The 13,495-nt window shown below is 35.8% G+C and overlaps 1 protein-coding gene across 4 annotated transcripts in view; it reads right to left on the bottom strand.

Annotated features, from left to right (window-relative positions):
- Positions 1–13,495, bottom strand: part of FER (FER tyrosine kinase) — a 436,635-nt gene that overhangs the window by 278,553 nt on the left and 144,587 nt on the right. Inside the window, exon 1 of one of the 4 annotated variants that reach the window (XM_019450530.2) lies at positions 8,999–9,151. The exons of the other annotated variants lie outside the window; for them this stretch is intronic. Coding sequence (XP_019306075.1) covers positions 8,999–9,136 — 138 coding nt within the window. The 5' untranslated portion in view covers positions 9,137–9,151. Of the gene's footprint in view, positions 1–8,998; positions 9,152–13,495 lie in introns of those variants that run through there. 4 annotated transcript variants of the gene reach the window in all.

Here is a 13,495-nt window from a genome sequence, read left to right on the forward strand (position 1 = left end):
CCCCAGCGGTGGACTGGGACTAAGCCCAAGGAACTAAGAAATAGGAAGAGCTAAAAAAATGTGATAAATGAGGGGCAAAATAAAATGGAGGCGGCCATAGCACGGACTGAAGAGGCAGAGGAGAAAATAGGTGAATTAGAAGATAAAATTATGGAAAAAGAGGAAGATAAGAAAAAGAAATTAAAAAATCCACGAGTATGAGGGGAGAATTAGAGAACTAAGTGATGCAATCAAAAGGAACAATATCCATTATCATAGGAATTCCAGAAGAAGAGAGCGAGAAAGGGGCTGAAGGTGTACTTGAACAAATCATAGCTGAAAACTTCCCTGATCTGGGGAAGGAAAAAGGCATTGAAATCCAAGAGGCACAAAAACTCCCTTCAGACATAACTTGAATCAATCTACTGCATGACATATCATAGGGAAACTGGCAAAATACAAGGATAAAGAGAAAATTCTGAAAGCAGTTAGGGATAAACAGGCTCTAACATACAAAGGTAGACACATAAGGATAGCAGCAGACCCATCTACTGAAACTTGGCAGGCCAGAAAGCATTGGCAGGAAATCTTCAATGTGAAGAACAGAAAAAATATGCAGCTGAGAATCCTTTATCCAACAAGCCTGTCATTAAGAATAGGAGAGAGAAAGGTTTTCCCAAACAAACAAAAACTGAAGGAATTCATCACCACTAAACCGGCCCCACAAGAGATCCTAAGGGGGATTCTGTGAGTGAAATGTTGCAAGGACCACAAAGTACCAGAGACATCACTACAAGCATGAAACCTACAGATATCACAATGACTCTAAACCCGTATCTTTCTATAATAACAATGAATGTAAATGGACTAAATGCTCCAACCAAAAGACAGAGGGTATCAGAATGGATAAAAAAACAAGACCCATCTATTGGCTGTCTACAAGAGATTCATTTTAGACCTGAAGATACCTTCAGAATGAAAGTGAGGGCATGGAGAACTATCTATCATGTTACTGGAACTCAAAAGAAAGCTGGAGTAGCCATACTTATATCAGACAAACTAGACTTTAAATGAAAGGCTGTAACAAGAGATGAACAAGGGCATTATATAATAATTACAGGGTCTATCCATCAGGAAGAGCTAACAATTATAAATGTCTATGCACCAAATACAGGACCCCCCAAATATATAAGACAATCACAAACTTAAGTAACCTTATTGATAAGAATGTGGTAATTGCAGTGGATTTATTTAATACCCATTGTTGTAATACTTACAACAATGGATAGATCATCTAGCCACAGGATCAATAAACAAGGGCCCTGAATGATACATTGGATCAGATGGACTTGACAGATATATTTAGAACTCTGCATCCCAATGCAACAGTATATACTTTCTTCTCAAGTGCACATGGAACATTCTCCAAGATAGATCACATACTGGGTCACAAAACAGCCTTTCATAAGTATACAAGAATTGAGATCATACCATACACACCTTCAGACCACAATGCTATGAAACTTGAAATCAACCACAGGAAAAAGTCTGGAAAACCTCCAAAAGCATGGAGGTTAGAGAACATCCTACTAAAGAATGAATGGGTCAACCAGGCAATTAGAGAAGAAATTTAAAAATACATGGAAACAAATGAAAATGAAAATACAACAATCCAAACGCTTTGGGATGCAGCGAAGGCAGTCCTGAGAGGAAAATACATTGCAATCCAGGCCTATCTCAAGAAACAAGAAAAATCCCAAATACAAAATCTAACAGCACACCTAAAGGAAACAGAAGCAGAACAGCAAAGACACCCCAAACCCAGCAGAAGAAAAGAAGTAATAAAGATCAGAGCAGAAATAAACAATATAGAATCTAAAAAAAAACTGTAGAGCAGATCAATGAAACCAAGAGTTGGTTTTTTGAAAAAATAAACAAAATTGATATACCTCTAGCCAGGCTTCTCAAAAAGAAAAGGGAGATGACCCAAATAGATAAAATCATGAATGAAAATAGAATTACTACAACCAATCCCTCAGAAATACAAGCAGTTATCAGGGAATACTATGAAAAATTATATGCCAACAAACCGGACAACCTGGAAGAAATGGACAAATTCCTAAACACCCACACACTTCCAAAACTCAATCAGGAGGAAATAGAAAACTTGAACAGACCCATAACCAGCAAAGAAATTGAATCAGTCATCAAAAATCTCCCAACAAATAAGTCCAGGACCAGATGGCTTCCCAAGGGAATTATACCAGACATTTAAAGCAGAGATAATACCTATCCTTCTCATGCTGTTCCAAAAAATTGAAAGGGAAGGGACTCATTCTATGAAGCCAGCATTACGTTGATTCCTAAACCACACAGAGACCCAGTAAAAAAAGAGAACTACAGGCCAATATCCCTGATGAACATGGATGCAAAAATTCTCAACAACATACTAGCAAATCGAATTCAACAGCATGTAAAAAGAATTATTCACCATGATCAAGTGGGATTCATTCCTGGGCTGCAGGGCTGGTTCCACATTTGCAAATCAGTCAATGTGATACATCGCATTAATAAAAGAAAAGGTAAGAAACATATGATCCTGTCAATCGATGCAGAAAAAGCATTTGACAAAATTCAGCATTCTTTCTTAATAAAAACCCTCAAGAAAGTCGGGATAGAAGGAACATATTTAAGCATCATAAAAGCCATTTATGAAAAGCCCACAGCTAATATCATCCTCAAAGGGGAAAAACTGAGAGCTTTCCCCGAGATCAGGAACACAACAGGGATGTCCATCTCACCGCTGTTGTTTAACATAGTGTTGGAAGTTCTAGCACCAGCAATCAGACAACAAAAGGAAATCAAAGGCATCAAAATTGGCAAAGATAAAGTCAAGCTTTCACTTTTTGCAGGTGACATGATATTATACATGGAAAACCTGACAGACTCCACCAAAAGTCTGCTAGAACTGATACATGAATTCAGCAAAGTCGCAGGATACAAAATCAATGTACAGAAATCAGTTGTATTCTTATACACTAATAAGGAAGCAACAGAAAGACAAATAAAGAAACTGATCCCATTCACAACTGCACCAAGAAGCATAAAATACCTAGGAATAAACCTAACCAAAGATGTAAAAGATCTGTATGCTGAAAACTATAGAAAGCTTATGAAGGAAAATGAAGAAGATACAAAGAAATGGAAAAACATTCCATGCTCATGTATTGGAAGAATAAATAGTGTTAAAATGTCAATACTACCCAAAGCTATCTACACATTCAATGCAATCCCAATCAAAATTGCACCAGCATTCTTCCTGAAGCTAGAGCAAGCAATCCTAAAATTTGTTTGGAACCACAAAAGACCACGAATAGCCAAAGTAATTTTGAGAAGAAGACCAAAGCGGGAGGCATCACAATCCCAGACTTTAGCCTCTACTACAAAGCTGTAATCATCAAGATGGCATGGTATTGGCACAAAAACAGACACATAGACCAATGGAATAGAATAGAGACCCCAGAATTGGACCCACAAAAGTATGGCCAACTGATCTTTGACAAAGCAGGAAAGAACATCCAATGGAAAAAAGACAGTCTCTTTAACAAATGGTGCTGGGAGAACTGGACAGCAACATGCAGAAGAATGAAACTAGACCACTTTCTTACACCATTCACAAAAATAAACTCAAAATGGATAAAGGACCTGAATGTGAGACAGGAAACCATCAAAACCCTAGAGGAGAAAGCAGGAAAAGACCTCTCTGACCTCAGCCGTAGCAATCTCTTACTCGACACATCCCCAAAGTCAAGAGAATTAAAAGCAAAAGTGAATTACTGGGACCTTATGAAGATAAAAAGCTTCTGCACAGCAAAGGAAACAACCAACAAAACTAAAAGGCAACCAACGGAATGGGAAAAGATATTTGCAAATGACATATCGGACAAAGGGCTAGTATCCAAAATTTATAAAGAGCTCTCCAAACTCCACACCCGAAAAAAAATAATCCAGTGAAGAAATGGGCAGAAAACATGAATAGACACTTCTCTAAAGAAGACATCCAGATGACCAGCAGGCACATGAAAAGATGCTCAATGTCACTCCTCATCAGGGAAATACAAATCAAAACCACATTGAGATATTATCTCACGTCGGTCTGAGTGGCTAAAATGAACAAATAAGGAGACTATAGATGCTGTAGAGGATGTGGAGAAATGGGAACCCTCTTGCACTGTTGGTGGGAATGCAAACTGGTGCAGCCACTCTGGAAAACAGTGTGGAGGTTCTTCAAAAAATTTAAAATAGATCTACCCTATGACCCAGCAATAGCACTGCTAGGAATTTACCCAGGGAATACAGGAGTGCTGATGCATAGGGGCACTTGTACCCCAATGTTTATAGCAGCACTTTCAACAATAGCCAAATTATGGAAAGAGCCTAAATGTCCATCAACTGATGAATGGATAAAGAAATTGTGGTTTATATGCACAATGGAATACTACTTGGCAATGAGAATGAATGAAATATGGCCTTTTGTAGCAACGTGGATGGAATCGGAGACTGTTATGCTAAGTGAAATAAGTCATACAGAGAAAGACAGATACCATATGTTTTCACCCTTATGTGGAACCTGAGAAACTTAACAGAAGACCATGGGGGAGGGAAAGAGGGAAAAAAAAGTTAGAGAGGGAGAGAGCCAAACCATAAGAGACTCTTAAAGACTGAGAATAAACTGAGGGTTGATGGGGGGTTGGAGGGAGAGGAGGGTGGGCGATGGGCATTGAGGAGGGCACCTGTTGGGATGAGCACTGGGTATTGTATGGAAACCAACTTGACAATAAATTTCATATTTAAAAAAATACATATACAATGGAGTATTACTCGGAAATCAAAAAGAATAAAATCTTGCCATTTGTAACTACATGCATGGAACCAGAGAGTATTATGCTAAGCAAAATAAGTCAGAGAAAAACAAATATTATATGGCTTCACTTACATGAGGAAGATACAAAGGGGATTACATCCCCTGGCATCTTGTTTTATTTGGTAAGCTCACAGATGATACAAAACAGATGAACATAAGGGAAGGGAAGCAAAAACAATATAAAAACAGGGAGGGAGACAAACCATAAGAGACTGTTAAATAGAGAGAACAAACAGAGTGTTGCTGGAGGGGTTGTGGAGGGGTAAGGGGTATTAAGAAAGACACTTGGGGGGGCGCCTGGGTGGCGCAGTCGGTTAAGCGTCCGACTTCAGCCAGGTCACGGTCTCGCGGTCCGTGAGTTCGAGCCCCGCGTCAGGCTCTGGGCTGATGGCTCGGAGCCTGGAGCCTGTTTCCGATTCTGTGTCTCCCTCTCTCTCTGCCCCTCCCCCGTTCATGCTCTGTCTCTCTCTGTCCCAAAAATAAATAAAAAATGTTGAAAAAAAAAATTAAAAAAAAAAAAAAAAAAAAAAAGAAAGACACTTGGGATGTGCACTGGGTGTTATACACAGGGGATGAATCACTGGAATTTACCCCTGAAATCATTATTGCACTATATACTAACTAAAATGGTTGTAAATACATACATACATACATACATACATACATACATACATAATAAAATCTTATGGCATGTGCTGATTGGCAGGACCAATTATTCTTCTGAAAATTTTAACCAGAAACTAGGGTTCTGTGGGGAAGGAGAATTCTACACCTTCAAAATATAGATATTTACCAAAGACAACATGTGGTAGCCAGATTTTTAAATATTATAATCTACAATAATGTTTACTGATGCAGTAAAATTCCTCTACCTTAGTAAAAAAGTGCTATAATAAGCTCCTATGATCGAGTACCTTCTAAAACATTCAAAGAAACAAATAAACAATAACAATGAAAACAGCAGTACTATGCTGAGTTTTATTTTTCTATTTTCACTAAAATTTTACTTATTCTTTTGGTTAGAATTAAGTTCAGCTATATGTGGCAAAAGCATGTCTAAAATTAGCCTCCCAAATAAGGTTTTACGTTTCTTATGAAACAAGAAGTCTGTAAAGTAAGCAGTCCCGAGCTAGTGTCAGTTATTAAAGAGAGACAACAAGGATCAAAGAGCTTTCTTCTGTGTTTACAACAGGCCCCTTGACCTAAACTTGCTTATCAGCTACTATCCCTCAATCAATGCTATCTTTAGATTGATGAACACAGAAACTAAATTTGAGGATGGGTATTCCACATGAATAATCAAGTCATGTCAAATGGCTCAGAGTAAAAAAAAAAAAAAAAAAAAAAAAAGAGACTGTAAACCAGAGTACTTATTCTTTGATAACCAACAGGAAATGAACAGAAGTGTGAAAGAGTTCATCAGTGAAAAAGAGTAAATGTAGTACAACCAACCTCCACAAACCTTTAAAACACTGAGGCTTTCACATAAGGGTGAAAGAATAAAAAGGCAGCAGCAGCATTAAGGATCACTTCTGAATGCTGAGTTACATGGAATATGGAAGAATGAATAATCTTCCCTTAAAAGGGAAGTGAGCTTACCAAATAAAACAAGATTCCAGGGGATGTAATAAAAATTTTTGAGAAGATGAAGAGCTGTATGAGGATGCTTTAGGGAAGTGAAAAAACAGTCAAGAATGGATCTGACATATACAATGCAGAATCAGTATGACATTAATAAGACTATTTAAAGGAGGAGTACCTGGATGGTTCAGTCGGTTAAGTGTCTGACTTGGGCTCAGGTCATGATCTTGTGGTTCATGAGTTCAAGCCCCACATTGGGCTCTGTGCTGGTAGCTCAGAACCTGGAGCCTATTCAGATTCTGTGTCTCCTTCTCTCTCTCCCCCTCCCCCACTTGTGCTCTCTGTCTCTCAAAAATAAAAACATTAAACAATTTTTAAAAATAATGTTTAAAATATTAAAATTTTTTAAATATTTTAAATTTTAAAATATTTTAATATTTTAAATTTTAAAATATTTTAATATTTTAAATTTTAAAATATTTTAATATTTTAAATTTTAAAATATTTTAATATTTTAAATTTTAAAATATTTTAATATTTTAAATTTTAAAATATTTTAATATTTTAAATTTTAAAATATTTTAATATTTTAAATTTTAAAATATTTATGGAGAAAACGGATGGCTAACAACAGCAACATGGCTGGGGTGGGGGGAGGCGAAAGTTTACCAAGGGAAGACAAACTAGCCCTGGACAAGGTCTCATTTCTAGGGGAATTTGAGTTCCTAGTAAAATGGAAAACTCTTGACTAAAATAAGCCCTTGTGAGTCAGTATGCATCTTGGGTGATAAGGATTCACTGGAAACATTTTAAAAGAATATCACAGAGTAAAAACCAAAGATCTCAGAACATCCCCATGGAAGGTTAGTGACTCCTTAAGAATAAAAAACCCTCCTTTGATCAATTATCAAATCATCACATAAGCTATTACATGTGAATCTGAATATGTGTGTGTCTGAGTGTAGTAATATCTGACTAAGCAGAATGACAATGATAAATAAACGTTTAAGTGTTTAAAAGTATATTTAGAGATTTACCATAAGTAATCTCATTATATTTAGGTAAATGGGTAATAACCAAAGGTAAACTATTAGAGTTATGGGTGAATACAAAGAAAAGAAAAATGAATAGAAATTAAGAGAATTAAAAACAATTTCAGAAACAAGAAATAAAGAGCATAAAATTGTTTTAAACAAATGACATATAAAAAATAAACATATAAATACACAAAAATATCAAATAAGGGTCATAAAAAATATATACACAGTATCTGGAAACGAAGAATAAAAAGGAAGCAAGACATTCCTTCAAACCTATAGAAAGTTAGAGTTACATAAGTCACTAGCTAGCTGTGAGTCACTAATTATCTTAGGCTTCAAAGACATTTTTATATATAAAATGACAGATTGGACCAGATGATACCAATGGATTCTATATCCTCTAATATTTTTATGACTCTACAAATCAAGGTAACACAAAACTTACAAATGTAAGGAGTGACTCTTAAACTTATGAATAGTACTTACTCAATGATTACAGGACACTAATATTTAGAACATCATAACTTAAATGTTGAATTTGGTGACAATAAAACAACAATTATATATCTATACAACTCTCAATAAATATAAGAAAAAATGTATGAAGGTATATAATCATTGAGTACTCTTAACATTTTCCATTCTCATTTGAAGGCCAGAATTTGTTTTTCCTAACATAGTGAATCTGGGAGAATGATAGCCTAAAATATACAGGTAAACTATTTTTAATTAAGGAATCTGGAGGATGTAGGCAATTAAGTTTCAACTGCAAAATAATGTGTAAATATAATGCTTTACTAACGTAATACTTTTAAGGTAGGACTCCATTCCTATTATTCATAGAATTATATGTTATACATTAAAATATTAAGAAATTAGTGTTCCAGGTTACTAAATTAAGCAAGCATAGGAATTGATTATAAAATTAACATTGAACTATATAGTTATATGTCATAGTGAAAAGCTTCATCTTGTACTGTCACCAATTTTTTATTATTTATCAAGAAAAATATTATATCCACTTCCTCACAGAAACTGAAAATATGAAGGTAAAACTGCACTCACCAGCTGTTAAAAAAACTGAAATGTGGAAAACAAAAATCTTAATACCCTCACAGAGTTTAAATTGAACAATGCTTCTCCTCAGATATTGCACAAAGGTACACTTTTTTTCCCCCGTCCCATGTTTTGGCGTAGTAGAAAGCACATATTTTTCTCAAATGTGAGGGGTGAATAAAGAAAATAAATAAAATTAAAGAGAAATAGAAAACAAGCGACTTTCGCTTTTTTAATGGGCTCGTTTGGGATCAAGTGATAGTATTCCTTCGAAAGAATTTTGACACGATCATACTCAGCAATCAGGAAAACTTACTCTTCCCATTTGAAGAGGCAGCTTAAAGTGAAGGATTTGCTGGACTCTTAGATGATTTCTGCATCCTGACTAAAGTACGCCTGAGACAGCCTTCCCCCTTACCTGATCTCTTTTGGCTTCTGATGTGGAAGGAGAGGAACTCTCAAAGCTGTGCTTTAAAGCACAATTTTTACAGGACTCGGAGACACAACCAGGCTCCAGCCTATTCTCACAATACACACATGTATTTTTCTTCTCCATCTCAAATCTTAGCAAGAGCTGCTGATGGTGGGCCCACAGAAATCAATTTGTTCACAGACCTTCCTGTCAGAGCCAAATGCAAGATAGAAGAGACATAAATCTGGATCTCCTATTTGATACTACCTCCCCCTGTTGGCATGGAAGTATACCCCTCAGTTCTGAACAAGAGGAATGGATACATCCGACAAATGTTACTATCCAGCAATGAAGAGAAAATCTTCATGGGTTAAGATCTATTATTTAAGAAACAGATCTATTTTCCAATTGTTTGTTTTTTTTTTTTTTAATAAGTAGTTTCCTTCCTATACAACCTGAGTAAGTCTTTCTGCTTCAGGAACTTGGATCTTGAGATCTCTGAAAATAAACCAAATTTTTAAGCACTTCTTAAAACAACACCGTGCAAACAGCTGTGCTACAAAGCTCTTCTTAATCCGGGGCTTTTTAATTAATTATTTCTTAAGTAAGAAAAAAAGTAAAAGCAAGAAAAACCTACTATACAAAGTCTTACTCAGTAAAACTTTCCTGGGTTCACAGCTCTGTCATAACATCTCCTCCTTTAAGCCCTTAGCCTTCCTTTCTAAGCCAATGTAATTTAAAAATAAATAAAAAGAATAAAATTTACCTCTTTGTATAATTTACTCTATTTTTCTATTTTAAATATACCCACATTTTGATTTTGTTGTTCATAACAATTCACCTTTCAATCATGTCCATCAGGGGAAAGTTGTATTTTATATTCTAAGAATTCTCTAAAATGTTGCATTTAACAAATAATAATAGATAACATGGGATAGAGAGCTTCTTATGAGCCAGGCATTGTTCTAAACATTTTAGGTGGATTATCTCATTTAATCACGTACAATAATCCTATGTGACAGGTTATATTACAAGCCCCAGTTTACAGATGAGAAAACTGAGGCACAGAAAGCTTGGTGGCACAGACTTGCCATGGTTACACGGCCCGTAAGTGGCTAACCCACAATTCAAACCCAAGCAACTCTGCTCCAGAATCCATGCAATTAACCATTATATTATGTTATTTAAGCTAGTTCCCTGTTCCACCTCACCATAAGTATTCTATTGCCAAGAGTCTCAAAGGATGTATTAGCAACTCATTAATTTTGTCTTTCTGCCAAAGGGTTGATATACTCAACAATACATACCAATTCTCAATATTCTTTCCTTGGTCTCATTTTTCCCCTAGATCATTTTAAACCTAATTCAGATTTTTACATATACGAACTTACTTATATACTTATATTTTCCTACCTTTATCTCTTATTTCCTGTTTGGTCTGATTCATTTACTCTTTCAATATTCATTTAGCATTTACTAGGTACCTGACACATAAATTCACAGGCTCATAAAAATAACAAAATTTAAATCTAGAAACAATCTTGTAGATAAAAAAAAAAAATCAGAACTGATGTTTACACTCAAGGAATATAAAATCTATGGTAGCTAGATTTCTTGCTTCTTGGTCTAGCCCAGAGAAAAGCTAACTCAGGTATGTCTCCTATGATCATCTAATACCCATTAGTTTTGCTTTTCAGAATAGAAAATTTTAATGTCATCTAGATATCTCACCAGGCAATCTTCCAGGTCACTTATAAAGATAACAAACACAGTGGATGTTGTATTAATGTCCTAGGGCTGCTATAACGAAGTACCATAAACTGGGCTTAAGACAACAGAAATTTATTTTCTCACAGATCTAGAGCTCAGTGTCTGAAATCCAAGTGTCATCAGGAACCATGCTCTCTCCAAACTTTCTGGGGGAGGACCCCTCCTTGTATCTCATAGCTTCTGGTAGCTGCAGGCAACCCTTTGCTTATGGCAGCATAACTCCAATCTCTGCCTCTGTCTTTACATGGCTTTTATTCCCTGTAGGTCAGTCTCTCTTCTCTTATTGAGACACCAGTTGTATTGGATTACAGACTACTCTGATGACCTCATCTTAACTTCATTACATCTATAAGTCCTGTCATATTTACAGGTACTGGGTATTAGGATTTTAACATCTCTTTTTGCAGGACACAATTCAACCCATAATAGATGTGGTTATTCATTGCTGAGGCACCTTGATCTTTAATTTTTCCTAAATATATATTTACTCTTATGCTTTGATTTCTGACCCTTTTCTTGGGGTCAGCATATTTCCCATCCAATGGTGACTACTAGTCATCTCTGGTAAAGAGCATTGTCAGTCTTTTATAAAACCTAAGTTTATGCCCTATTATCTTCATATACAAGAACTCTAAGAACAATCAGTTAGGCATGATTTCTTCCTTAGAAAATGTTCTCTTTCCCCTAGGAGATTATTTTAATATTTGATGACTCTATTTGTTATTATGGGTTCTAAGAGCTTGCCAGTACTCAAAAAATATTTACAGACCCTGTTCTATGTGCCAAGTACTGCACAAAGCTAAGGAAATAGCAGTAAACAAAATTAAAATGCCTGTCTTGTTGGAGCTACGGTTTGGGAAGCTGGCAGGGCTTATAGGGGAAGAAAATAGATACTAAAAACATACACACATAAACAAACACCATGAGTAAATGAGTTACTACATATAAACGCACATATTAAAGTAACTGATGCATAGAAATGCTTAGAAGAATCCTACTATATAGTAAATGTTAGCCAACAAAAGAGGAGGAGGAGGAGGAGGAGGAGGAGGAGGAGGAGGAGGAGGAGGAGGAGGAGGAGTAAAGACACTAGAAGTAAGTGCTACGTAAGAAGTGAAAAGGGGCAATAGGATAAATATTGATGGCAGGGGTAGACAGATAAGAACAGAGCCCGTTAGAGCTACAGCAGTGAGAGATATCTCGAAGGAATGATATTTAAGGTGAAATGATGGAAAGAAGACAGCCAGTCATATGAAAAACTGGTGAAAGAATATTAAAGAGAGAGAAAACAGAAAGGCCCTGAGATGAGAAGACGTTTGGCAAGTGAGGGGCAACATGGTCAGAAAGGCTACAATGTGGGAGATGAGATGGAGGCAAGCTATACTGGAAGGAGACAGGTAGGGACCAGAACACACAGTTTAGGCGATGATAAGAAATTCGAATTCTATGTTAGTTACCAAGGGAAGCCACTGGAGGGTCGTAAGCAGGAGACAGATAAGATCACATTGAGATGACTCTAGTTACTATATAGAAAAGAAAATGGAGGAAGGGCAAGGGAACCGTTAGCAGGTAGTCCAGGCCACAATTTATGCTGTTTTTTTATTAGGATGATCACAGTGGAGACGCTGACAGGAGGTGGGATTTGGGTTTTATTTTGGAGGTGGCAGCAAGAGAACTTGCTGATGGAGTGGATGTGAGATTTGAGAAAAAGTGAACACAAAGGTGATTCCCAAGATTTTGGCTTGAGCAGCTGATTACAGGTGATACCATTTACTAAGAAGTGGAAACCTATGAAAGTGGCACATTTTGAGCAGTTAAATTTGAGATTATCAGTCCAATTACTGAATGAAATTATCAAATTCTAAGTGAGTCCATACTAAGGAAGTTCACTTTAAGCATGTCTTATTCGTGCACATGAACGGTCATCATGATATAACAAAGAATTCATTATGATACCAACAACTAAGCATTATTTTTGCATATTTAAGAACTATGTTACAGGGTGATGACTTCTGGTAGGCATGTTAAAAATAGAAAACTTTCACATATACATTTCAAAACGATACGCATTTATTTAATTTTTAAAACAGAAAGTGAAAAATATCCCAATTTCAGAAATTTGGTTTCTCTGACACTGAGCTCCACCTGCTGGTAATTTCTTAGCTTTAGGTCTGGTAATTTCTTATCTTTAAGTATTATATTATGAAAAAGAATTACAATATGTTAAAGTGAAATATAGCCTCCAACCTAAATATACTGAAAAAACTCACTTAGGAGATATCATGCTAACTTATCCTTTCCTTATAGCTATTTATTGAGTTTAATTACATGCCAGGCACTCTGCTAATTTATACAAACATTATCTCATTAATTTCCAAAATAATTCTGTGAAGTTTCTATGACTTGCCACATTTTACCTATAAGGAAACTGAGCTCAGAAGGATTGCATAACTTTGCCTGTGGGCATATATTTAATATCAAAGAGAGGATTTGAACTAATTTGTCTCTGACTACAAGTCACTGTTCAGATAGAATTTAGGTTACACTGTCCGAAAATTTTGAGTTTGAATCTGTCACTCTGATTCTGAACAAATTGCTTAACCTCTTTAAGCTTCAATATTCTCATATGAAATGTAGGAATAGCACCTTCCCTACAGTATTATTTGCCAATAACAATATTTTATGTCTAGCACACAGCTCCTTTTAGTAATTTTCCTTAAATGACATATTAGA

Source organism: Panthera pardus, unplaced genomic scaffold (genome assembly GCF_024362965.1).
Source record: "Panthera pardus isolate Hobbes unplaced genomic scaffold, ASM2436296v1 HiC_scaffold_2, whole genome shotgun sequence".
In the NCBI taxonomy this organism is placed as follows: Eukaryota; Metazoa; Chordata; class Mammalia; order Carnivora; family Felidae; genus Panthera; species Panthera pardus.